The sequence below is a fragment of the Oryza sativa genome, chromosome 12 (assembly GCF_034140825.1).
Source record: "Oryza sativa Japonica Group chromosome 12, ASM3414082v1".
Taxonomy (NCBI): domain Eukaryota; kingdom Viridiplantae; phylum Streptophyta; class Magnoliopsida; order Poales; family Poaceae; genus Oryza; species Oryza sativa.
In genome coordinates this window covers 26,371,369-26,395,141 of record NC_089046.1, presented here as the reverse complement: position 1 = coordinate 26,395,141, position 23,773 = coordinate 26,371,369, and the positions used below count along the sequence as shown (strand labels likewise).

The following is a 23,773-nucleotide window of genomic DNA, read 5'->3' as shown; positions in this document are numbered from 1 at the left end:
TCAGCACAAAATTTAATTTAGAAGGAAAAAAGAAAAGTCACACTCTATGCACAGCCCGACATTTGGATTGAACGATGATTAAAAAAAAATCAGAGACAATAAAACGTAGATTTAAATAATGAAAGCAACAAAAAACAACCAATCAATGAATCAAACTTAGCTGCTCTGTGTTAATTTAGTTCTTCCTAACTTAACCTTGACAGTAGTAACCGAAATTGGGAACAAGCCAGATCGGCAATGGCCAAGTCAGCCATGGTAGAGATGGCCGGAACGGCGAGAAGCTGCCGTCGGCGACGCTGTAGACGCCGATGTCCCTGGGCGCCTCCGGGTAGAGCAGCGCGTAGTCCTCATCGTTGTCCGTGTAGTAGATGTGGTTGGGCAGCACGCCGCCCGCCGGGCACTCGCCGTCGCCGCCGCCGGCCGGCACCCAGAACGGCTGGTTGCACCCGATGAACAGCGCGTGGCTGTCGCCGCCGTCGCCCAGCGTCGCCGTCTCCTGCAGCCTCTGCGCGGCGAGGTCCACGCGGAACACCTTGATCCAGATCGTCGTCTTCCTATACACCGCCGTCGTCGGCGTCGTGTCGCCGTGGGTGTCGGCAGCGCGGCGCACGGGCTTCAGCATCCTCCACACCTGCAGCCACTCGCCGCCGTCGGGGGCGCGGACGAGGTACTTGGTCTCGAGGTCGATGACGCCGTGCAACTGGTCGGCTAGGACGATCGTCCGGCGCACGGCGGAGGGCCCGCCGGACAAGTCGTAGGCGTGGATGGCGGCCTGGTGCCTGACAGCGTAGAACATGCCGTCGCCGTCGTTGTAGACGACGTCGGTGTAGAAGTCCGAGTCGGGCAGGTTGACCCAAGCCCAGCGCTCGTCGACGCCCACCCGCGCGAACGAGAGCTGGTACTTTGGCCGGTGGAGCAGGACAACGATGCAGCCGCCGCCGCCGCTGTCCGACGATGGATCAGACGACAGGAACGCGCGCATGAGGAGGTACTCGGCGAGCTCACCGGCCTTCGCCTGGGTCGGTGGCCGGTCGTCGCGCTGCTCCATGGTCCAGTCGTACTGGACGATCTCGTAGTCGTAGTCATCTTCGTCGTCGTCGTCGGCGGCGGCGGCGCTCTGGCTGCGGTGCCTGACGTGCTCGATGGTGTCGACCGGCGGGAGCGAGTCGATCTGCTGGCCGGTGACGGGGTTGACGAGGCGGAGCTCGGCGGAGTCGGCGTCGGCGGTGACGATCCATCCATGGGAGCTGCCCAACCATGACCTGTCGCGGATGGGGGGCTCAGCCGGCAGCGTGACCTCGAACGTCCTCCCGCCGCCGGCGAGGGGAAAGATGGTGGCGGCGCGGGTGTTGTCGTCGCCGTCGCCCGAGGCAGCAGCCGTGTAGACTAGGCACGGCGGCGGCGGGCGGCGGGAGAAGAGCGGGTGGCGGTCGCGGACGGAGGCGGCGGCGGCGTGCCAGGAGCAGCAGACGGCGGCGCAGCGAAGGAGGTCGGCGGGGTCGCTGAAGGTGTGGAAGACGGTGGCGAGGAGGTCGAACACCATGTCCGACCAGCTCGCCGTTGCCGGCGACGTGACCATCGAGGACGATAGGTCTATCATGCGAAGCGCACAGCTAGCTCGACGATGGGTGACTGTGATTTGATTGCGATTTGCGTGCGTATGCGTTAGATATGCAGTTCGGCCGGTCACGCACGATTCCAACTCGATCGGTAACTGAGTGTACGGACTATGTATATGCACGGGATGAAACCGGTATTGAAAATCCCAACCGCATCCCCTTCCGTTTTGTACCGACGACGGTTTCTTCCATGACCATTGTTGCGGCTGGTATGCTGTTTTGGTACGGAATTCCCGAACAAATTAGGAGAATATTTTGTAGCAGGTGCCCAATGCAAACAAAAATAAGAGTTAATTGCACTTTAGTCCAACCTTTTTTCTTTATATTGCAATGTTAAAAAAAATATATGTTTCAATAATTAAAAGAATTGTGTTTCATATGTGAGAAAGGGAAAGTAGTTTCAACTCAACTTTGTTGCACATTTTTAGGCCCTGTTTAGTTTTCAAAACAAAAAATTTAACAATGTCACATCGAATGTTTGGACATATACATGGAGTATTAAATATAGGAAAAAACCAATTACATATATTGTGTGTAAATTGCGAGTCGAATTTTTAAGACTAATTGCGTCATGATTTGACAATGTGGTGCTACAGTAAACATTTGCTAATTGTCACGCAGTTTCCTGGCGGAATCTGCAATTTGTTTTGTTATTAGACTACGTTTAATACTTTAAATGTGTGTCCGTATATCCGATATGACGACCAAAACAAAAAATCTTCCCCAACTAAACAAGGTCTTAGTTTTCTTGTTGTAATGGATATTTCTTTAGTATTGCACCTGGTATTATTCGAATGTTTCGACAAGTAATATCGTTTGCAAATGTTGCATATGGTATTTTCTCATGTCAAGTCCATGATTCATGGCGACCACCGCCTCCTTCTTCCCTCCCCTCACCTCCCCCTCCTCCGCCTCCTCCAGGGACCTCCCCGTGCGCTCCGCTTCCCGTAGTTCGTCGACATCGAGCCTCTCTCGGCGGCGTGGGAGTCGTCGTCGTCGTCAGGTGCAGCCGTGGCGTGGGTGGCGCTCCCCGTGCCTCCCGGGATGGAATGGGAGGTGCTGGACGCCTGCATCAACGCCGATGACATGCGATGGCCGCGAAGAAGATGGAGAAGGAAGGAAGAAGACGGAAAGGAAGAGGATGGATGGAAAAGGTGACGGCAGTGGCATGGTTTTAATTTTGTAAAATTGGAGTGACATGGTTACGAATAGACGAATTGTAATAGCATTTTTCTGAATAGCCACATTTTCAATGGCATGGACCCTTAAAAGAAATATTCTAGCTTTAAAAAATGTAGCTAAATTGGTCAAATCCATACAGGTAAAAAAAAAGTCCAATCATATCAGCACAAAATTTATGGAAAAAAAAACTGTCAATTTTAGTCTACGCGTTCAGCCCGATTGTGGATTGAACAATAAAAAACTATGCATGCCGTTATTTTTTGGCCTATTCTCTGTCAGCCTTACGAAGATAGATATAATTAATTGACTAATTGACTTTGAGTTAGACAATGTAAAAGGTAATCTTCTTTTTGATAATGATGTAAAAAGTAATCTAAACGATGTACATGCTCCTGTCACTGTCAGTTAATGAAATCAACTGTTTGTTCAAAATTGTTATGGGTTTTCTTACACAGCTTTCATTCAACTCTCTTATAATACACTATTAGAGAAACGATAAAAGGACTAGTACCATAGATGCCGGAAATGTAATAACTGACACCTACAGTATTTTTTTCGTTCAAGCGCGCGCCTGTGGGGAACCATTTTCAAGAACCGACACCTATGTAATGACATAAGTGTTGGTTTAAAAGGAACCGGTACCTATGAGTCTTGCCAAACATAGGTGTCGGTTCCTATTAAAAATCGACACTTATATCTAAGTCATCGGTACTAGTTTTTTATAAAATGATTGTTATAATTGAGTCATCAGTACTGGTTTTATAAAAGGTGCCTATCGTTAGATGGATGTTGATGAATATTTTCTTGGATTCGATCCGATGCAACGAGCTGGATTTTTTTTCATTCCTGAAACCTCAGTCCTCCTCATTGGTGCCGCTTAAGGGATGCTGGCCGGGAAAAGTCCGGTACGTACCCATATGGGTTTCCTGGCCAGCTAGCACCAAATCCCTTTTTAAGTAGTAGCATAAAGTTGGGTGTGAAGGGTAAATGCTCATTATATTGTCCTTACTCTGCATTTGCTTTGATAATTCTGCAGCCGAAATGTTTCTGATGCGCATTTTTAGCGCAGATGATCATGTCTTGGCCAGTGAAAACAGATTCTACAACTTATTGTCCTCTGATTTTAAGGGGCTGGTATGGGGACCCATATCGTGGGCTCATATATAAATGACACAAGTACTTTAAAAGGAGCTTCTTTCCTTGGCCAATCGATCATCTCTTTGTGCGATTTGCCGGTTCAGACTTCAAACTTCAAAGTCAGCATGCTACTCCTTCGTACATCCAGGTCCATTTGTTTAAGAAGAGCTATTTAGTCAGAACATCGAGAGCTTGTTCGGATCGACACCAATGTAAACTTTTGGTTAAAGACGAGATTTGGCTACTGTCAAAATTTTGGCAAATTAATCTAGTCAAAAGGCAAGAGTATGTGATTTTTTTTTTGAAGCAATCAAGTGTATGTGCTTTGGTTTTCTTGCCGACGTTTTTGGCAATGCCAATTCTTTTGCAAATTGCAACAAACGAAACATATGTTTACTTCCATTTGCATTACTATTTTTGGTATATGGTTGAATACGGCAATGAATTAACCAAACAGGCCTGTTATGGCTGACGTTGCTTAAATTTGTGCTGAGATTATGTCTAGACCGTGTCAATCGATTCTCTGTGAAGAATGTACGTCCTGCCGTACATCGACTTTTTCAGCGGCTGTGTTTAGTTCCGAAAAAAAGTTGAAAGTTCGGAAAAAGTTGGAAGCTTAGAAAAAAAAGTTAGAAGTTTACGTGTGTAGGAAAGTTTTGGATGTGATGTGATATGATGGAAAGTTGGAAGTTTGGGGTAGTTGAGGGTGAACTAAACACGGCCTAAATAAAGTCTAAGGCTGTAATCTGTTAATTGATCTTATTGGTGCAGTTTCGTAACCATACCCTAATCAGATTGATCTTGTCAGCTTCGTTATGACTGTAGGAAAGGCTTGCTTTATTTATTTATTTTTCCTCAAGAGCAAGCGACAAGACAAGATGGGTGTTTCTCCCTTAGAGTTCTTAGTTATGCAAATAGTTATTGTTTTTTACTGAAATAATTATTAGAAATTTTGAGAACACTATATAAACATTTTAGATCAATATATAATATTTCATTCTAAAAACGGATAAGTTTAAATTCACAAGAAATAGCATACTCATATATATGATTGTGAACAAAACATGTAATATATCGTTGATTTCTATAGGCCCTAAGTCATAGGCAATTCAATAAATACATGTGTAAGTGGTTTATCACCCGCCTGTAAAAAATAGTTGTGTAGCAGTGTCCAGACAACTTGGGGGGATATTGGTTCAAGTGTTCAACCAAGCTCACTTCAAAAAGGTTTTGGTTCATGCCCTCTTCAGTTCCCAAAGCAAAATTTTCACGATGTCACATTGAATGTTTGGACATATGTATGAAGTATTAGATATAAGCAAAAAAACAATTACACAGATTACGTGTAAATTGCAAGACGAATCTTTTAAGACTAATTGCGCTATTATTTGATAATGTGGTGCTACAGTAAATATTTGCTAATGACGGATTGATTAGGCTTAATAAATTTGTCTCACAGTTTCCTGACGGAATATGTAATTTGTTTTGTTATTAGACTACGTTTAATATTTTAAATGTGTGTCCATATATTCGATGTGACAACCAAACCCAAAAATTTTCCCCAACTAAACAAGGCCTCAGTTCAATATGCTAGAACGTAGGGTAAGCTCATCTTTCCGTAACGGCGTGTTTAGCAATTTAATGGAAGGGGACGGGAAGTTTAGAGGGAGATTTGGTGATGGATTGGTCATGGGAGTTTGGTTTTTAATCCTAGTCCCTTGTTTAGCTAAAAAAATAGAGTAATAGGAAGTTTTGGGAGGAATCAGATTTTAAGTAATGATGGATGGCTTAGATCTAATTGTTTGTACTTGCTACTTAGAGAAGGAACTCCCTAAGCCATCCATCATTACTTAAAATCTAAAGTATACACTTAGAGGGTGAAGGTGAGGGTGACTCTGATACCACCGCCACCCCAGCCATTCATGCAAGTATTGTCTATACAGGGAGATTGGATGGTGGTATCAGAAACAAGAGAGTTCAATCTCCCTGTCCCAATCCATCAAAAACCCCCACACCACCATCCAAAGTTCCAGACAAAGGAACTAGAGAAGTTTTATGGTTTTTGCGAGGTACGTAGAGGTATTGAAAGGTGAATCAATGTGGATTATTGATTAAGAGAGGGGTAAGGTATGGAATAAAATTATTGTAGCTTGTCTATTGTCGCCTAAACTGTTGCATCATTCTTCTATCTAATCTGCTGTTATTTTTATCCTCCGCCTTGTAAATTAGATTAAAATCTCCCAAGATTAACCATGAAGGTAGGCTTGTTGGAGCCACATCCTGTAATTCTTGAAGGAAGAGAAGTTTGGCAGCATCTTCCTATGGACCATAAGCCCCTGTTATTGTCCAGTAGGCATTTGTTTCTCTCATAGTCACCTTGGCTGTTAGGGAAAACATACGGAGATCACAATGTGACAAGGTAAAATAGTTCTCATCAGCTGCCAGGATTATACCACCCCTAGATCCCTCTGCAGGCAGGAAAAAGAAATTGTTCTGAAAATTTACTCCATTTGTTTCAATTATGCAGGCCTTATCTACATCTTGCAGCTTTGTCTCTTGCAGGCAAACCAGAGTTGCATTCTGCTGTTGAAGGAGATTTCTGACCGCCTCCCTTTTTGCTGGTGCATTCAGACCTCTAACATTCCAGCTTACAATCTTGCAATGTTATTGAAACATAAAGCTAAGTTTAAACACTGCAGATAAGTAGAACCAAGAAAGAAAGGAAGAGGCCACATAGACCGTTGTTTTGCTGCAGCAAAAGATAGAGCATCATTCATAAACATAACCTCCTGAGAGTTCTTCAGTGAGTTGTGCCTAGTTTGGTGGAGGTCTAAAGCCACAGAGTTCACAGACAATACAGCAAGGCATCCAGCCCGCTTTAGCTTAGCATCTCGATAACTTCTGCAGGGAACCGGCACCCATTTTATTTATGTAGGCGCCCTCCAGGACTCCAACTTGATGTCCTTTAAGCCGGGGTCACAGCTGCCTTTGCTTTGGCAGCTTTGAGCTTCAGCTTCTTGCAGCCGCCTTTCTCCACCAAATCAGCGATCATCTTGAGGGAGCGTGGAGTGAGTTTTTTTTTGACATTCTCATCAAAAGAATCACCTTCACTCATAATACCAATTTTTTTGGAAATAATCTCTTGTGCTATAAGCTCAATTTTGCAACCATTCCTTCTTTTCTTTTATAGTCTCTCACTGTGTCGTTGAGTAGCGCTAAGCACAACTTTTGGTTTTTTTAGTACGAATGCGAATTGGGGGCGACATGAGGGGTGGTCTCACCGGAGTTGTGAGGGAAGCAATCAGGTCAGCAGCACTGTTGTTGTTAACGTCTTCGGCCTGCGTTACAACAGTCCCTCCTGACAGAGGGACATACACAGGGGAGCCCTGCACGCCATGTTCGCCCTCTGGCGAGAAGCTGATAGCCGCTTCAACCCTTAGGCCATTTACAATGCAAAGACGTAGCGTTCAGCCTCCACATGCCAGCTCGGAGATTCCTCTCCACCTAGGCACTTTTCACTCCCTCACCAGGAACGGGGAGCCAAAGTAAGCTCCGAGTTCTTTCTCACAATTGCAGGTCTGGCCCACAACATCGATTCCCGCGTCATCAAGAAACGGAGAGAGAACAAGGGAAGACATCACAGCGAGCTCGTCGGATAGTTGGCTGCGCCGGCGACGCAACAACCATGGATACGGACGAAGAGAAGGGGGGGACGGAGGGGAGAAGCCGATGAGCCCGCCATCGCCGTGCGCAGCCGACGAGCACGCCGTCGCCGTCCACGCCAGATCCGGTGAGCCCAAGCTGGATCTGGCCGCCCCGCTGCCGCTCCGCTCGGCGCCTTCCCCGCTGCTCCGCCCGGCTTCGGTGGCCTCCCCTTCTGGCCGCCGCTCGCGTCGCCATCTCTCTCTCTCCTCCCACCCATGGCCGCCGCCGCCCATCGACGCCGCCGCGGCGCAGCCGCCCGACGCCATCGCCGCGGAGGCCAGAAGAGGAAGGGGGAGGCGCGGAGGCCGAAGGAGGAAGGTGGAAGCCGGACGCTGCTTGCCGCTCGGGCCAAGTCGTCCGCCCGCCGCTGCCGCAGTCATCGACGCCCGCCACCGCGCAGCTGCCCGACGCTGTCGCCCGCCGCCGCGCACCCGCCCAACGCCGTCGCTGCTCGGGCCACGGCGCGGAGGCCGGACGCCGCTCGCCGCTCGCTTTTGGTGAGAGGGGCGCCGGATGGGGGAGATGGGCGATACGGATGGGGAGAATGGAGAGAGAAGAGAGATGAAAAGGGAAGAGAGAGAGGACGGGTGGGACCCACTATCATGTGCTTGCGAAAATAAAATAAGCCACATGCACTGTGAATCAAGTGTCTTCTGTGTTCCTTGCCTAGCTGGTACCTCAGGAACGGCATTTTGCGACGACGCACTGTGAGTGCCCTTATGGGGTCCTCTTGCTGTTCCTGGTTTCCCTGGTCCCCGTGATGGAAGGAAAACAACTCAGCTGGAGAAGAAGACAGATCAATAGCGAGGGATCCCCCCCCCCTCTTGGGCTTTTGCTTCTGCGCGGCTGAAAGTGAAATTGGGGCCCTAACCTCAGTGTCGTCCCTAGAACGGCGGATGTGGTTTATGGTGATGTATGTGTCTCTGTTGCGCTGGCATCCCCTCGTGTCTTCATTGTAGAATCCTTGACCATCTCCCCCACGCTCACTGCTGTGGGATCTCCCCGTGATGCGGCCCCACAGTGACCTGGAGCGGCTCTGGTAGCGCGGATGAGGCCGACCACCATCCCCATCTGGGTCTTCATTTGGTCCCCGCACCGCACTCGGCTCTAGCCTGCACGGAATAGGCCGAGAGCCCGAACGGGAACGAGATACAATCATCATAGACCCCGTAGGACCACTCGTATTGCTTGTACAACATTGGATGAGGCTGGAGGTCCTCCAAGGTGTCCAGGTGAATAATCACCGGGGACAAACATCCATCCTTGGGCCCCGACGGTGGGGGGTTGTGCATGGGGTCGATGTCGGGCATGGGGATGTCGACAGGGACCAGCTCATCATCCGGATTTGCCAACCCCAGCCATGCCATTTTGGGGATGGCGCCGGGGTCGTTTGTCTAGATCCGAAGGTCGAAGGTGCGGTTATAGTTGTGGCGACGTGAGTACTCTTCGATGAAGTTGATGGCGCACCTGGGCCCAATCAGCTTGACTGCAGTGACCTCAGTGCGCGCATGCGTTGGAATGCCCTCAATGCACAGACGTGCCCGGAACTGGTAATGCATACCAAATTTGTTATATGTTTATCTAAAAAAATGTGTCTATTCCAGGAAACACCATTCATATAATCAAAATAGATAACTTTACCACCACACACATTAGAAGACGGTTTTAACCTGCTTGGTACCAATGTTATCCAGAGAAGCAGAAGCACCCAAATATCGGCCCTATTTTTTTTTTACATAGAGAACCACCCAAATATTGCCCCTATTTTTTAACATATACTTATTCTTCTTTGTTGGACTATTTGCAATCTTCTCCCGTGGTCTATTCCTATTGACGCGAAAAACACATACTGGCCTGGGAGATCTGCTTAGCTCAAGTGCAGGACCAAAAGTTGATGAGATGCAGGCGTGCCAGTCAGTTTGACTCTGCAACTGACAAGGTATACAAATAGCATATCAATGAGCCGATCGGCTGATAAGCCGATAGATTAATTCTAGCCGATGTCAATACCAGCCGATACCGATAGGGTTTTGAGCTATCGGCTATAATTCCGATGTAGATTCTGACGCTTGATGTAAATAACAATATAAAGGCAATCGGCTGATGATAATGTAGGAAAGCAACAATATAATCCATTAGAAACCAATCGGCTAACAATGATATGATAGAACAAGTGTCCGAATGTTAAAGCATACATCGGCTGGAGATCCGATGTCATAAAATCCACAAATTAGATTAAATGGTGAAATCTTTGTTATCATCGACTAAATCCAACTTACATGCAATCCTTGTAAGCCGATGCAACGTCGAGATATCTCATCACCTGAAACCCCGATGAAACCCTTATTGGCAGTCAAAAAGCAAGCTAGGGATTATGGTTCTAAACACGGCTTAGTAAATCAAACTTAACTAATGCAGCACTAAGTATGAAAAGAAACACAATATCTAGACAATCAAGCTGTTGACTGATTTTTAGGGTGGTAGATGCCTTAGCTAATCTAATCTTAGTAAAACAATTTAGCCGATACCGGTAGAAACCCTAAAGCGAGAGACAACCGATAGAGCTAAATTGAGATACTAAGACTAGATTAACTAAACATATGATAAATAGCCAGGCAAATATATCAACCAAACTAGAGCAATCCAAGAGGTCGAATGTACTGATATAGCCTTGAATAGCGCCGGCGTGGACGATACAATTGCCTGAGCCGGTGAAACATTGGACTTACCCATTCATCGGAGATCGAAAACCAATGCAGCCCCGAGTCAAGTGCCAAGCCCCACCGTCCTAATTAATAGATAACTTGCCATGCCGCATTCTCCTTGAACTCGGTCACTTCTGGATAAGTTTCATTTAATAGATTAATTTTTTTAACCAAATATAGCAGAAATCCTACTATAGGCGATGTGATAATTCTCTTAGGGGCTTACCAAATTTCACTGTTAATAATTCCAAATGCCATCTTCATCGAAGACTTTGATTATTTGCTACACGGGTCCATTGGAATATTTCTATTTTACCACTTTTAACTGTCAACCCATCAAATCGGGAGGTAAATGACTATCTTGTCCTTGTCTTCTTTCCACTTTCTCATCCCTATCTATGGTGGCCTTGGACATTGGACAGCTCACTCATCTCTCCTGCTGAGTTGCTGGCTTGCTGCTCGATGCTGAGGATGAGGGCGCGACACGGCGCGTGAATATGAGGCCGACGACGCCAAGAGGCTGCACGCAGCCGGAGCTCGAAGGCCATACACTGTATGGACGTTGATTCTAATGTGCTAATTAAGCTATGGATGTTCTTGACTATCTCATTGGGGGGAGCTCAAAATTAAGCAACCGGCTTGAATCCCTTCATCAATGCCACTAATTTTGTGCCGGCACAAAATCCGACAACCGCCAACCGGTACTTGTGGCTATTTCTATCACTGCAACAAATCTGGACTTCTATGACGATTACCTGATGACAGAACACATATCTGTCATAAATAGAGGCTGTTTATGACGACTGTTCAGAGGATGACAACTGTTTATGACCAAACCGTGTATCTGTCATAACCATCGTCATAGTATACTCTGCATGGGCTCTGTGACGATAGCACGATGACAATAATGGATCGTCATAAAACACATAACTATTATATTTTTTAAAAAAAACAAAAAAAATCTTGTTATACTACATTGCCACTAGACCATAAATCATTTGTCCTAGGTGGACTCTTGTTGTCTACATCAATTATAGTCTCTCATTTTAGGATTTTAGGATTTTAGGATTGAAGTCATCTCTAGTCTCATTTTATGAATAAAAAAATCAAAATTGTGGCGTTTTATTTTATGATTGAATGAAAAAACTTAAAAAAACAAACTAAAATGGCTATAAGTTGGTCTAAATTATTCTTTGAAATTTTCCGTGAATTTTCGGAGCTCAATAACTAATTTTAATACCACAAAATTCATTTAACCTATTAAAATAAATGAAAAATAAATTAAAATTCCTCTCTCTGTCCTTGGGCCTTTTTCGGCCCAAGTATTACTCTCTCCCTCCCTCAGCCCGCGGCCTCTCTCTCCCTCCTCCTCTCTCTTCGGGCCGCCGGCCCACCCTTTTACTCATCCCTCGCTGACAAGTCCATTTACCTCCCTCCTCTCAAATCAAATAACTTTCCGGGTAGTAAATAATTTCAAATAAAACAATTGTTAACAACAAAGTTGTATATCTTAACAAGATCTACAACTTTTATTTTGGTCATTTTTCAATATGACTTTGTTTCAATAATTTGAATTTGAATTTTAAATTATGACAACTTCAAACAATATTTTCAAATACTAAATGATTTGAAATGAAAAAGTCATCAACAACAAAGTTGTATAACTTATCAATATCTATAATTTTTACTTTGGTCATTTTTCTATATGACTTTGTTTCAATAATTTGAATTTGAATTTCAAATTATGACAACTTCAAACAACATTTTCAAATACTAAATGATTTGAACTGAAAAAATCAACAAAAACAAAGTTGTATAACTCATCAATATCTATAACTTTTATTTTGGTCGTTTATTCATCTGACAAAGTGATAGTAACATTGTTCACAAAATTTACATATCTCTCTTATAGTTTATAAACCATATGGAGATATGTAAAATTTATGAACAATGTTAAAATCACTTTGTCGAATGAACAAATGACCAAAATGAAAATTGTAGATCTAGATGAATTGTACAACTTTCTTGTTGATGACTTTTTCAGTTGAAGTCGTTCACTAATAAAAAATTCTATTTGAAGTTCTCAAACTTTGAATTTCAAATTTCAAATTATTTAAATAGAGTCAGATAGAGAAATGACCAAAATAAAATTTTTGCATCTCGATGAGTTCTACAACTTTGATTTTGGTGACTTTTCCATTTGAAATCATTTATTAATCCCAAATTTTGTTCGAAGTTGTTAAATTTTGAAAATTCAAATTTTGAAATGTTCAAATGAACTTATTCGTAAAATGGACCAATACAATAGTTGTAGATCTCGATGAGCTCTACAATTTTGTTGTTTATGATTTTTACATTTGATACACAAAACATAGCCTAAAATTAAATTTAAAGTTATCATAAATTGAAATTAAAAAGTACAACATATTATTTGTATTTTTTTTTTGCCAAAAACAAAGAAAGGGCTGCAGAGGCGCCCCGAATTTTCGGTGCGAACCAAAGTTTTAGCGCCAAACTCGGCAGTCATGAAAAAAAATTTAAGGTGAAATGTCCATTTTTTCCATACAATTTCGTAACTATTGTGAACATAGTAGGGACAGTTTGGTAAATTCGCATAGGAGTGCTTCTTATCCATATACCCTGTTCTCCAAACCCTAGCCCAAACTCCATCCACTCCATCCACTGTGTCGCCGCCACCAGCATCCACTCCGCCGTCACCACCGTCCCCTTCCTCCTCCTCCCACCCGCCGCTGCGGGCGCCGCTGCTCATCACCATCTCCTTCACCTTCTCTTTCCCCACCCTCACGCCGCCGCCCACCACGCCGTCGTCCTCCTCCTCCTCGGTCGCGCTTCGATCCCCATCGCCATGGCCTTGGGTGGCGTGTCCATGGCCATCATCGCCATGGCCTTGGGCGGCGGCGGCGGCGGCGGAGGCGGGAGCGTGAAGGGGAGGGACATGGCGGGGAGCGGATGGGCGGCCGACGCCTGCTGCACGGCGGCGACCTCCTCGACGCGGCGCTCGAGGCGGCCAATGCGCGCATCGGCCTCGTCGCGGAGGCGGCGCACGCCGTCGAGCACGTGGTAGGGTCGTGGCGGGACAGCCACCGCGCGATGGCGGTGTCGGCGGCCTCCATACGGCGGGCCAGCTGGGCGGTGCGTTACATGTTCCACCGCCGGCGCCAACAGCCGAGCGGCTAGCAGATCAGGTGGCGATGGAAGGCCAGCGCCGCCGCCGCCAGGAGGAAGGCGATGGAGGGCGCGGAGGTGGAAGGGGAGGGCAAGGGGAAGCACTGGATGGAGGATGACAAAGTGGGCCACGTAAGCTATTCCCCGAGTTCTCTCACTAAACGCCACTCTGCTCTTTGCTCTTCCTCCAGGACCCCAAGGCCATCAAGATACGGCGGCACGCCTTCCATCTCCACCAGTGCGTCGCCGCCTGCCCTCCCCTCCTCCGAATTCCTTGGCTTTGCTTGCGAGAATTTGAATCGGATTGACGAATCGTGTGCTTGGTTGGTTTCTCCTCCAGGTCGGGGTCAACCACGCTTTCCGCGTCGGCGCTACGTACTCCTGCCGCCGGGATCACTGGCGGAGTCGCCGCCGCTTCTCGATCGCATCTGCTTGGCTCACGGCCACTCAGGGGGAGTTGCGCTTACCTCCGCGTCGCTCGTCGAGCCGTTCTTGGTCGAGGAGCAGCACAATAGCCCCAGCCAGGTTGGATTTAGCTTCCGCACCAGTGTGATTTGAGGTGTTTCTACTTTCTAATGATAATTTTTTTTTGGTTGCTTGCAGGATATGCAACCGAGGTTGGTACCAGAGGCTCATCTTGATGTGCTCGTTGAGGTGAGGATAGTAAACTGATGCATATCTTCGGGAGCATTAAGACTCGATATCAATGTTTGTTAAATTAAGGATACATAGGATCATGTGTGTAGGATTGAATATGCATTGTAGACTCTTCTGAACTGAAGACTTGCACACTGTGATGTATGCAGAGTAAGGAATCAAGGAGCACTAGAGACGGGAAGACTGGAGCTCTACGGTGACTTTCAGCTCGATTACTTGCCATAGTAAGTATTTCTCCTGGTTATAATTCTGTCATATGCAGGACAAATGTGCCAAAAACCAACTGAACCGTGAAAAAGTTCAGTTTCAGCAGCGTACCGGATCTCGGTCTTACATTGCACATGCCTATGTCGTGGTAAGGAAAAAATGATGATGTCATCTAGTTGGATGTAGTTTTTGTGTTTCCTGATGGAGGTGTTTAGATCCAGTGGAGATATATATCTTCATATTGATAGTGGCTCTACATAATGCTATATGATTTAAAGCTTTAGTAGGCTCCCTCTTCATGTGAGATTATCTGCAGCCCTCCCTACATGTTTTTCTGCAGCAGCGTGGGTTGGCCCTCTATTCAGCTTTTGCTGCCCTTGTTTTGCATTGTATAGGTATAGCAATATGCCATTCTGTAGTGGCATACCTCTACAGTGCAAAACAAGGACAACAAGAGGTGGCAAAGCTCTAACCCCTGCTACAGCAAAACATGGAGGGAGAATAGCAGGTTATCTCACACTTTGACCATGTAAAAATATGCTCATGTTTTATCCATAAATTTCTATCAGTTTGGTTTGATTGCTCTTGTCATGCTTATGCTTATTTGGGGTGACATCAATTAAGTTTATACATGGCAACCACTGTCAATGTTTAACAAAAAGAATCAATGTCAACCAGAATGCTTGTTCTGGAGGACATGTTTTTGTGTTATCTGTGTACTTTAACATAACCATTACTCATGCCATCATGTTTCTCTCAACATTGCAGAAGCAAGAAAAATACAAAGACAGTGAGCCCACTGCAATTGATCTCTTTAAGGAGTTGCATTGCAGCAAAACTAAAGGTTGCATTGCTGCTTGGTGGAATTTTTTTTGCTGGCTGCTGGCAAGATATACGCCGAAACTTAGTAGTGGCTGCTAGGTGGAATTTTTTGGTGCAGGAACTTGGCACTACCTGTAGGAACTTTGTAGTCGGCTGGGACTTGTGTAGTTGGATGGTGGATGAATCATTTTGTATTCATGTTTTGTGCTTTTGTATGGAAACTGTATTCTGGAACTTGCTTTTGTATGGGGCTGGAAAATTAATTATAGCTAGAATGTGATTGTAATATAATTATAGAAATGGTTGTGGTTTATATTCTATGATTGCTTTTTAATTGGGCTGGCCCATAATATAGGCTAGAATTGTACTATTGGGCTATAATGAAAAAAACGTAAAAGCAAATTTGTAGCTGGGTCAAAAAAAAAAATATTTGGGCCAATTGGGCTGATTGTAATTGAAAATAAAAAAGCCCATGCTATATGGCCCGAATGTGAATTGCCACGTCATTTGCCACATCGCCTGCCCTTGTCATTTGCAACATCACATGTCATCATATACGTGGCGCTATTCGGTTCAATTTGTTATGACGAATTTGTCTCGTCATTCATCAATGACAGGAGAATTATCGTCACTGTATCAATGACGATGTCCTCTGGTGGTCACAGAAGCTGATTAGTGACCCACCTTCTGTGATGACAGCCATTTCGTCACTGCAGGCAGACAGTGACAGGAAATAAGCTGTTATCGTCGTAATGTAATCGTCATAGAAGCCCAGAATTCCTGTAGTGTATAGTAGTGTGATGAACAGCGTGGGCGCGAGATGTTTGGTGCTGCGATGAAGCGGCAGCTTTTCGTTTTCTCTTCGATTGCAATATATAGAAGTAACAAGAACAAGGGTAGCTAGGCACGATGCCATCAACCTCCACTAAGCATACCACGGTCAACAGACCAAACTAGAAAACATGAAAGATAAAAAGTAACTACACATACATCTCCACGCATGATATACGGATTATCGAACTTATCAAGCAACTGTCCCAGTCGTCCTGGATGACTGAGTTGTGTTTGTGCTGGTGCTGGTGTTGGTGTTCCCTGTCACATATGAAGATGTGTAGTTGAAAGCATCTACTGGGGACAGGAACGTTGCCACCGGCATCCTCGTCGGGAGGCTCGGCGGCGGCACCTCGCCTCGCAGCACACTGACAGCCTGCCTAATCGTTGGCCTCAGGCTTCGGTCAGGGTGCGCGCACCAGAGCCCGACAACCATGACAGCCTCCATCTCCTCGCCGTTGAACTCGCCGCCCAGCCGGTGGTCGGCGGCGTCAATAATCCTCCCATTGCCGTACAAATCCCAGACCCATTGAGCAATGTGGATCATGTCCTCTTCTTCATCAGCTTGCCGTTGCGGCGCCATTATCGGTCACCGACCACAAGCGATCTCGAGGAGGACGACACCGAAGCTGTATACATCTGACTCGGCATTCGCCCTGCCAGTGATCATGCACTCTGGATCCATGTACCCCATCGTGCCAGCTAGCACCGTTCGTGTGGGAGCCCCGGTCGTGGTCGACAAGCCTAGCTAGCCCGAAGTCACCGAGCTTGGCATTGAAGGCGGTGTCGAGCATAATGTTGCTCGGCTTGATATCACGGTGCACCACACACTGCTCCCACTCCTCATGTAAGTACAGAAGCGCAGATCCGGTCCCAAGCACGATCTCGTACCTACAAATTAATGGAGCACCGCTTGTTAATTAGAATGTCAAATATATGTTTGATAGATTATAATATAGTTAGACAATTAAAGCTATAATTGTAGTGTGAGATTGAGTCCGCGCGTGTTGGGCTATCTAAATGTTTTTACAGCACCTTCTGCTGCTAGAGGTAGTAGTGTAGTTTGTTTAGATCTGACCATTGATTCTTAAGGCTATTTTAGACATTAGATTAAAGTATTAATTGGAGCTATTTTAACCGAACTAATTCTCGCTGTTCTCGCCGTCAAATTCAATCTCTCTCACGGCTAGTGCCACCAGCTAAACACCGCTTGCTATCATTCTTGCAGCCTGCATTGCTTAGGACGAACATACACGAAACCTGGATAGTGAAGAACTAATAGTGTTGATCCATTGATTCAGAATTCAGATCATACATATAGGTGCATGCAAATCCTGTGGACATATATATGTAGAAGCAAGAAAGCTGAAACTATTTCATGGATATAGTCAATCATATATGCATGCACGAAGAACTCGGTTGATCCTAATTCCTCTCCTAAAAAGTAGGCAAGTAAACTACACGGAAGAAACAATCTTTCAAGAGCATTACCAATAGATTACCTATAATCTTCCCCAAAAAAATGTTTTTAGGTTTCTAAACTGAAAATAGGTAGTGAAAAAACTCCTCCCTCCAACAGATATCCTAAATTCAATCCCCAAAACTTAAAAATGGGCCCTTCTGTTAAACTACCAACAGAAATGTTCCGTTTTTTTTTTCTTTCACAGAAAGATCGCTATCTCCCATGCGCGGGAGCCGGAGGAGAGAGGCGGGAGTGTGAGATTGGGAGCGACGCGTCCACATATAAACGGAGCAAGGAATCAGGAGAAGGGAACTCCAAAACTCGGGTAGGAGAGTAGGGGATTTGTTGGAGCTATTTTTTTACTAAAATTCCTCAAAATCAGTTTTGGGAATCAGATAAGGTAGACTGTTGTTGTTGCTCAAAGGGAACCAAAAAAATAAGAGATGGTTGCCAAAATTCAATCGGGACGGTCAATGAAATTTGCAAAATTATTTACCTGCCATATGCATCTTCTTCCAAATATATCCCTACACGAATTCTACCGTCCATACTACAGGGTATAGTATAAATGAATATGATCCATTGATCTAGATGAATGGATGGCTCATATTCATCCAAGGGTACTCTAAAAAATAATACGCCTTTAAATCGGTTAGTGTGCTATGATGATTGGGAAGGAATGTTCGATCACTACTGTTAGCAACTTTTTGTGACAAGTTGATAACTACGATCGCAGCACCTAACGCCTTGCGGTGATTCTAGAGTCGCCAACCACCTCAATCTAGCAAAAACTAGACCAAGATGGGTTTTGATAACTAAAGCGGCTAGCAGAGCCGATTTCTAGATAACTACCCGTCTCGTAGGCAAAACGAAAGGTTTTCAAGACAAACCTACGAAGAGGTGTTGCACTCTCGCAGCTGCGGCGGACGATTTACAGCGCAAATAGACAAAAATGGACAAACTAAGAGAAAACTAAAAGCAATATGAAAAACAATTCGATTGAATGATTGTAGATTGGTTAGTTACAATTGAACCGGCCATGTCCCTTATATAGGGGTTGGTCTTGCCCTCTATAGGCCCTCCTCCACGTACAACTCGGGATAGAATCCAAAGGAAACCCGAAACATGCCTTCCCGAGCAAGGAAACTTCGAGACCCTGCGAAACAGACCCGGACTCGGACTCTGCCGGTCAGACCGGCCACACACCGCCGGTCTGACCGGCCAACAGATGGCAGTCAGACTGGCCCAATTAGAGAAAACCGGCAGACTTCCAAACTTTGGCAATTTTTCCTATTTTATCCCTAGGTACAAAATTTGGGTGTAAACAACTACCAATAAGTTAGAGTTTAAAAAATATAGGATACGGTTGAATTCTATTATCAAATAATTTGTTCCTGACATATCTACAATTGTGCACTCTACATGTACACGTTGATTGGGAAGCATATGCCACCTATATATTGCTGCATGTTTTATCTAACACAAATTCTTAATAACTAGGAAGGAAGCGGGAGAATGCTTAAAGAAATCCTACCTCATCGTATTCGTTATATGTACGATAAACTACATTATAATTAAGAAATTTGAAAAAGAATATTCTATACTGTGGAATAGTTTGTAGTCTTTGATATACTGAATTTCACTCATATTAAACTAAAATCACTTTGTCCCGATTACATCTACACCGGCCAGTCACGATTATTTATTATCATTGTCCTGAATGTTATGTTTGGGTAACTTGTAAATTAAGCGCCAGAACATAGTCCCACACACCTCTTTTTAATCAAAACATTTACTTGAGGTTTTTATAAGAAAAAGGTGACAATTTATTCAATTCCATTGTCCAACAATTTACCTTAACATATCTCGCTGGTAAGAATCATAATCCCCTCCGCCCCTCCGCTTTCTCCCTCCCCTCCCCATCGGCGGTGACATCCCTCTCCCCCCTCCCCTTCCTGTCTCGCTAGCATGGCGTGACAGCTGTACATTTCGTGGTACGGAGTGACGACGGTGAGGGTATAGCATGAAAGACGTTTCCTTGGCACGGCGCAACGACAACGGCGATATGGCGCAACGACGGCGTGGGCACGGCCGAAGCTGTTTCGTCGAGGCGGTGCAGCGACGGCGGGGGTACAGCGTTAGGACAACGATGACAGCATGGCAACAACCCATCTCCCTCTCCCACTCAGCCTCTTCATTTTCACCGTCAAATGCGGGAGATGTTGGCGGCAGGGAAATGGGCTCGAGGACGACAATGGTGGATCCAGGAGGATGATGGCAGTGGTGGTGTGGTTGGCAAGTTCGGCTCGATTCGAGCCAGCTTTCTTTTTTTTTTTCTCGTGCAAAGCTAAAGGTGTTTGTTCTATTTTCCTCATAGGTGTCGGTTGCTGGTATTAATACCGATAAATTGGTGCCGGATTTTCATCCTACGATACAAATCGGCACATATGGCATCTTCTATAGTCGTGTTAGGATGTTAGGTGACTTCTAATCTAATCCATTCATCTTCTTTAAAATCCATGCGGTTTTTTCTTAAGCGCATTTCACATAGTAAAACTATTTTTATTCGGCGAATAGTAGGAGTACACACTTACACAAGATTTTTTTTTTGGCTTTTTTGCCCAGTGAACAATACTATGTATTATACGTACGCGGGATATTTTTTTTCCCAGTTTGTTAAGTGTTATTTTCCTAATAGATCTCATCTAATGGTATAAAATAACTGGTCTATCGATTTAAGTGAAAATCAAGGGTCGGATGTTTTATATTTTTCTCAGAATATTTAGGATCTCCTATTATAATTACATATTTTTTATACTAAAGTGAATGATTAAATATATGCTCAAATATCAATAGCATAAAAAATCATAGGTGAGACCAATATATTGTAGGGTATTCAATATAAAACTAAATAAAGAAAAGGTTAAATGGAGAGTAAAAAAAAGTGGGGCACATATACGTTACATGCGTACGAATGGGATGAGGGAGGCGTACGTACACGCGGGTGAGATGAGAGGGAGGAATAGCTTCTTTTTTATTCTAACTAATGGTCTAAAATAATGGAACCACCTATTTAATTAAAAATCGACGGCTAAATTTTGCCTCCATATAGCGGTATAGGAGCATTTTTAGAAATCTCACATGACGGTTTAATAGCGTTTCTAGGAATTTTAGTGAATTTTTAAGTATATTATAGATAAGTATATTGAAACTATGGTTCTAACATACATATGAATTGAATTTATAATTTAAAAGCTACAATTGTTGAAAGATTGTCTATTTTTTTTGTAAAACCCATAAAGGTCATGCAGCCCTTGAAGTGCACAATGAGCTGAGCTTAGTCTAACCGAGTTGAAAATAAGTTGGGATTATATATCATTTTAATTACCATACATAAAAAGTGAGAGTTCGTTAGAAATGAAAAAAAAACACACAGAGAGAGAGAGAGAGAGAGAAAAGGAAAGGGAGGTTGGGTGTAGATCCGTACACGTACACGCAGAACAAACGATTGGAAATTGGGATTCGTTTTTAATTTACAGATAGATCTGATGGTTCAGGATATTAGACCCACTAATTTACTTAAAATCAAGGGAGCATGTTTTTTATTTTTACTAATTTATTGAAATGTCATGTATCAATTTATGAGTATTTGTAGGAATGCCACGTGGCGATACGGGAGCGTTTATAGGTATTTCAGTTTTTTCTTCACCTGGCAAAATATATGCAATACCGATCTTGATGTATTTATTTAATTACAAATAAAAATAGCACAAATGAATTTAATGCTTTATATAAATTGAGAATCATGATTATTTAGCTATTTAAAATTAAAACTATTTTATAATGAGTTTTTAGAAAATAGGAGAAAAGGGGAGGGCATGTGGAATACGTTGCACATATGTACGTACTTACGTACGGTGGCAAGTACTGCAGGGGAAGGGAAGGTTACAAATTCTGCGAGATAGATCTAGAGGGATCTAATAGGCCCATAGGTTGGTTTGAGTATCTATTCCTTTAAATCGGTCTAATGGTTAAAAATAATGGGTCCACTGATTTAAGTGAAAATCAATGGTGAGATGTTTTTCTTTTTTCTAGGATTTTTTTCTAATTTATTAGAGCGCCACGTGGCGACTTAGGAGCGTTTGTAGAGCGCTACGTGGCGGCTTGAGAGCGTTTATAGGAAGTTTAATGGACTTTTAGTATATAATAATAGATAGATAGATAGAAGATAGATAGATAGATAGATAGATAGATAGATATTTGCTGTTACACGACAATACAAACTATCTAATCAATAACTAGATATTTTTGGTTAATGTAGGAGCTCACTTAAATGTGCCTGACTAACTAATATTGCCGTCACATGCCACGGACAAAATTAGAATCTTTTGGAGATGGTTGTACCTGAGTGGCCACGGGAGCACGTTGGCGTTGGCGTTGTAGAGGTGGGTGTCGAGGCTGGCGTTGGGCATGAGCTCGTAGACGAGGAGGAGCTCGCTTCCGTCGTGGCACCAGCCGATGAGCTGCACCAGATTGCGGTGGCGGAGGCGACTAATGATACGCACCTCTGACTCGTACTCCTTCCTCCCCTGCTTCGAGCTCTAGGACACTTTTTTAATGGCTACTTCAAGATTCAGATCCTTCAAGAATCCTTTGTACACTGACCCGAACCCGCCTTCCCCGAGCTTGCAGTCGTCGGAGAAGAAGTCTGTGGCGACGGAGAGCTCGTCGTAGCGGAATCGCTTTGGTCTGGTCCCCTTTTCGAAGTCATCTTCCATCTCCTGATGCTCCCTCATCAGCCGGGCGTGCTTCCGGCGGCGGCGCAAGAGGAGCCAGATCGAGACGCCAAGAATGACCATGAAAGAGACGGCGCCGGCGACAGACAGGCCGGCGACGAATCCTGTTGACCTTGTGGACGACGGAGGAGGCACCGGAGACGATGGCGGAAGAGTGATGCCAAACGGCGAGAGGTCGTACCTGAGGTAGCAGCTGTACCCCTTAATGGCGGCCCAGCTGTTGTTGGGGAAGATTTTGCTGAGTTGCACAATGTAGTCAGACAGACAGGTGCTGCACTCGCTCACCGCCAGGTCCCTCGTGCACTGAGCCAGACCGTACATCATCGATGTTGATCCGAGCCGCGTACTTCCGGTGTCCAGCCTGAGCTTGGTTTGGCCGGCCGTCTCCGCGAGCTGGCTCATCAGCTGCCACCGCGTCTCGTTCATGGCGGCCATGTTCTCGACGTAGGATTTGGCGTACACGTTGAAGGCAACGGTCTTGTCGGCGACGGAGAAGAAGGAGACGTCGGAGTAGCGGAGGAGGCAGGCGTCGTAGTTGGCGTTCACCGTCCGACTTCCCGGGCACACCTGCGTGATCCCCGCGGGTGCGCCGGCGAGGCATTCCTTGCATTGCGTCGGATTGCGGTCGGCGTAGCACATGATGAGGCCGAACACCTGGTCGTCGCCACCCGTTCCGACCGAGCTGGTGTTGAACCAGCCATCGTCGGTGGCGGCCGTGGCAAGTGTGGAGAGGAGCTGGTCGAGGTTCTTCTTGTACTGGCTGTCGCCGGAGTAGTTTCCGGTGGTTGAGCAGGATGGGTTAAACGGAACGATTTTGTTGCCCTGACCGATCGCCGCTACGCAGAGCGAGACGAAGATCGCGAGGAGGAGGATGAGATGTTGGGAAGCCATGGCAAGAGAGTCTGGCCAGCCGGCGACACCCGTTGCTACCAAGTTTTTTTTTTTTTGAGAGCTCTCCACTTTGAGTACAAGCTGTAGTATCTGAACATACGTGCAAACGCACTCCACCACGCACACACACTCCACCTATCAACTATACACACACGTGCTAATGAGATACACAAAGCCACCTAAGGACCTTGTGCGTGACGAGGACGTCACTCTACTATTGTGGCGCTGGCACGGGAGAGCTGGAAATTTATTTGGGAATAAATCCCGGTGAGACGCGCGGGTGACGATCCCAGGGATCGAACCCGCGCGGGCTGCTCGCTCACCAGCGATGCTAGCCAACCGAGCACGCTCGGTTCTCCCGTTGCTACCAAGTTGCTACGGTTCCTTGCTACTAGTACTTGCTGATAAATATTTTAGCACTAGAATATATATTCTAGTAGAGGTTAAAGAAAACACGATAGTATATTATTGAACTTGATAAAGTGAGTGGTAGATTGTAGAAGCTAGTGCGATAAACTCAGTGGTACTGAGTGGATTCTCTCTATTTAAAATATGGAGGGAAAGTGAATTCCT

At 45.1% G+C, this 23,773-nt stretch overlaps 2 protein-coding genes and 1 pseudogene across 6 annotated transcripts; 1 reads left to right on the top strand and 2 right to left on the bottom strand.

The window, feature by feature from the left end:
• On the bottom strand, positions 1-1,696 carry LOC4352750 (putative F-box protein At5g55150). Its single transcript, XM_015764149.3, has one exon. The coding sequence runs from the start codon at positions 1,598-1,600 to the stop codon at positions 191-193; it is 1,410 nt and encodes a 469-aa protein (XP_015619635.1). The 5' UTR covers positions 1,601-1,696; the 3' UTR covers positions 1-190.
• An 11,313-nt stretch (positions 1,697-13,009) lies between these two features.
• On the top strand, positions 13,010-15,554 carry LOC9272154 (uncharacterized). 5 transcript variants are annotated; one of them, XR_010738550.1, is made up of 6 exons: positions 13,010-13,772; positions 13,875-14,059; positions 14,138-14,188; positions 14,341-14,415; positions 14,496-14,546; positions 15,167-15,554. XR_010738550.1 is itself a non-coding variant. In XM_026021944.2 (6 exons), coding segments are annotated over exons 1-6 (432 nt in total). In that variant the 5' UTR covers positions 13,010-13,597; the 3' UTR covers positions 15,168-15,554. The 5 variants fall into 5 exon arrangements, 3 of the variants coding, with proteins under 3 accessions (XP_025877729.1, XP_025877732.1, XP_015620014.1); XM_026021944.2 differs by having other exon boundaries at positions 13,010-13,666; XR_010738549.1 differs by having other exon boundaries at positions 14,341-14,546.
• Positions 15,555-16,121: 567 nt separating this feature from the next.
• On the bottom strand, positions 16,122-23,554 carry LOC107279785 (L-type lectin-domain containing receptor kinase IX.1-like; annotated as a pseudogene).
• Between the last annotated feature and the right edge of the window lie 219 nt (positions 23,555-23,773).

Excerpts from the sequence above, each read along its gene's own strand:
- LOC9272154 (XM_015764528.3), top strand. The coding sequence starts at position 13,598 with ATGGAGGGCGCGGAGGTGGAAGGGGAGGGCAAGGGGAAGCACTGGATG. Across the intron at positions 14,060-14,137 it reads AGCACAATAGCCCCAGCCAG|GATATGCAACCGAGGTTGGT; the intron begins GTTGGATTTAGC and ends GGTTGCTTGCAG. Across the intron at positions 14,189-14,340 it reads ATCTTGATGTGCTCGTTGAG|AGTAAGGAATCAAGGAGCAC; the intron begins GTGAGGATAGTA and ends TGATGTATGCAG.
- LOC4352750 (XM_015764149.3), bottom strand. The coding sequence starts at position 1,600 with ATGATAGACCTATCGTCCTCGATGGTCACGTCGCCGGCAACGGCGAGC.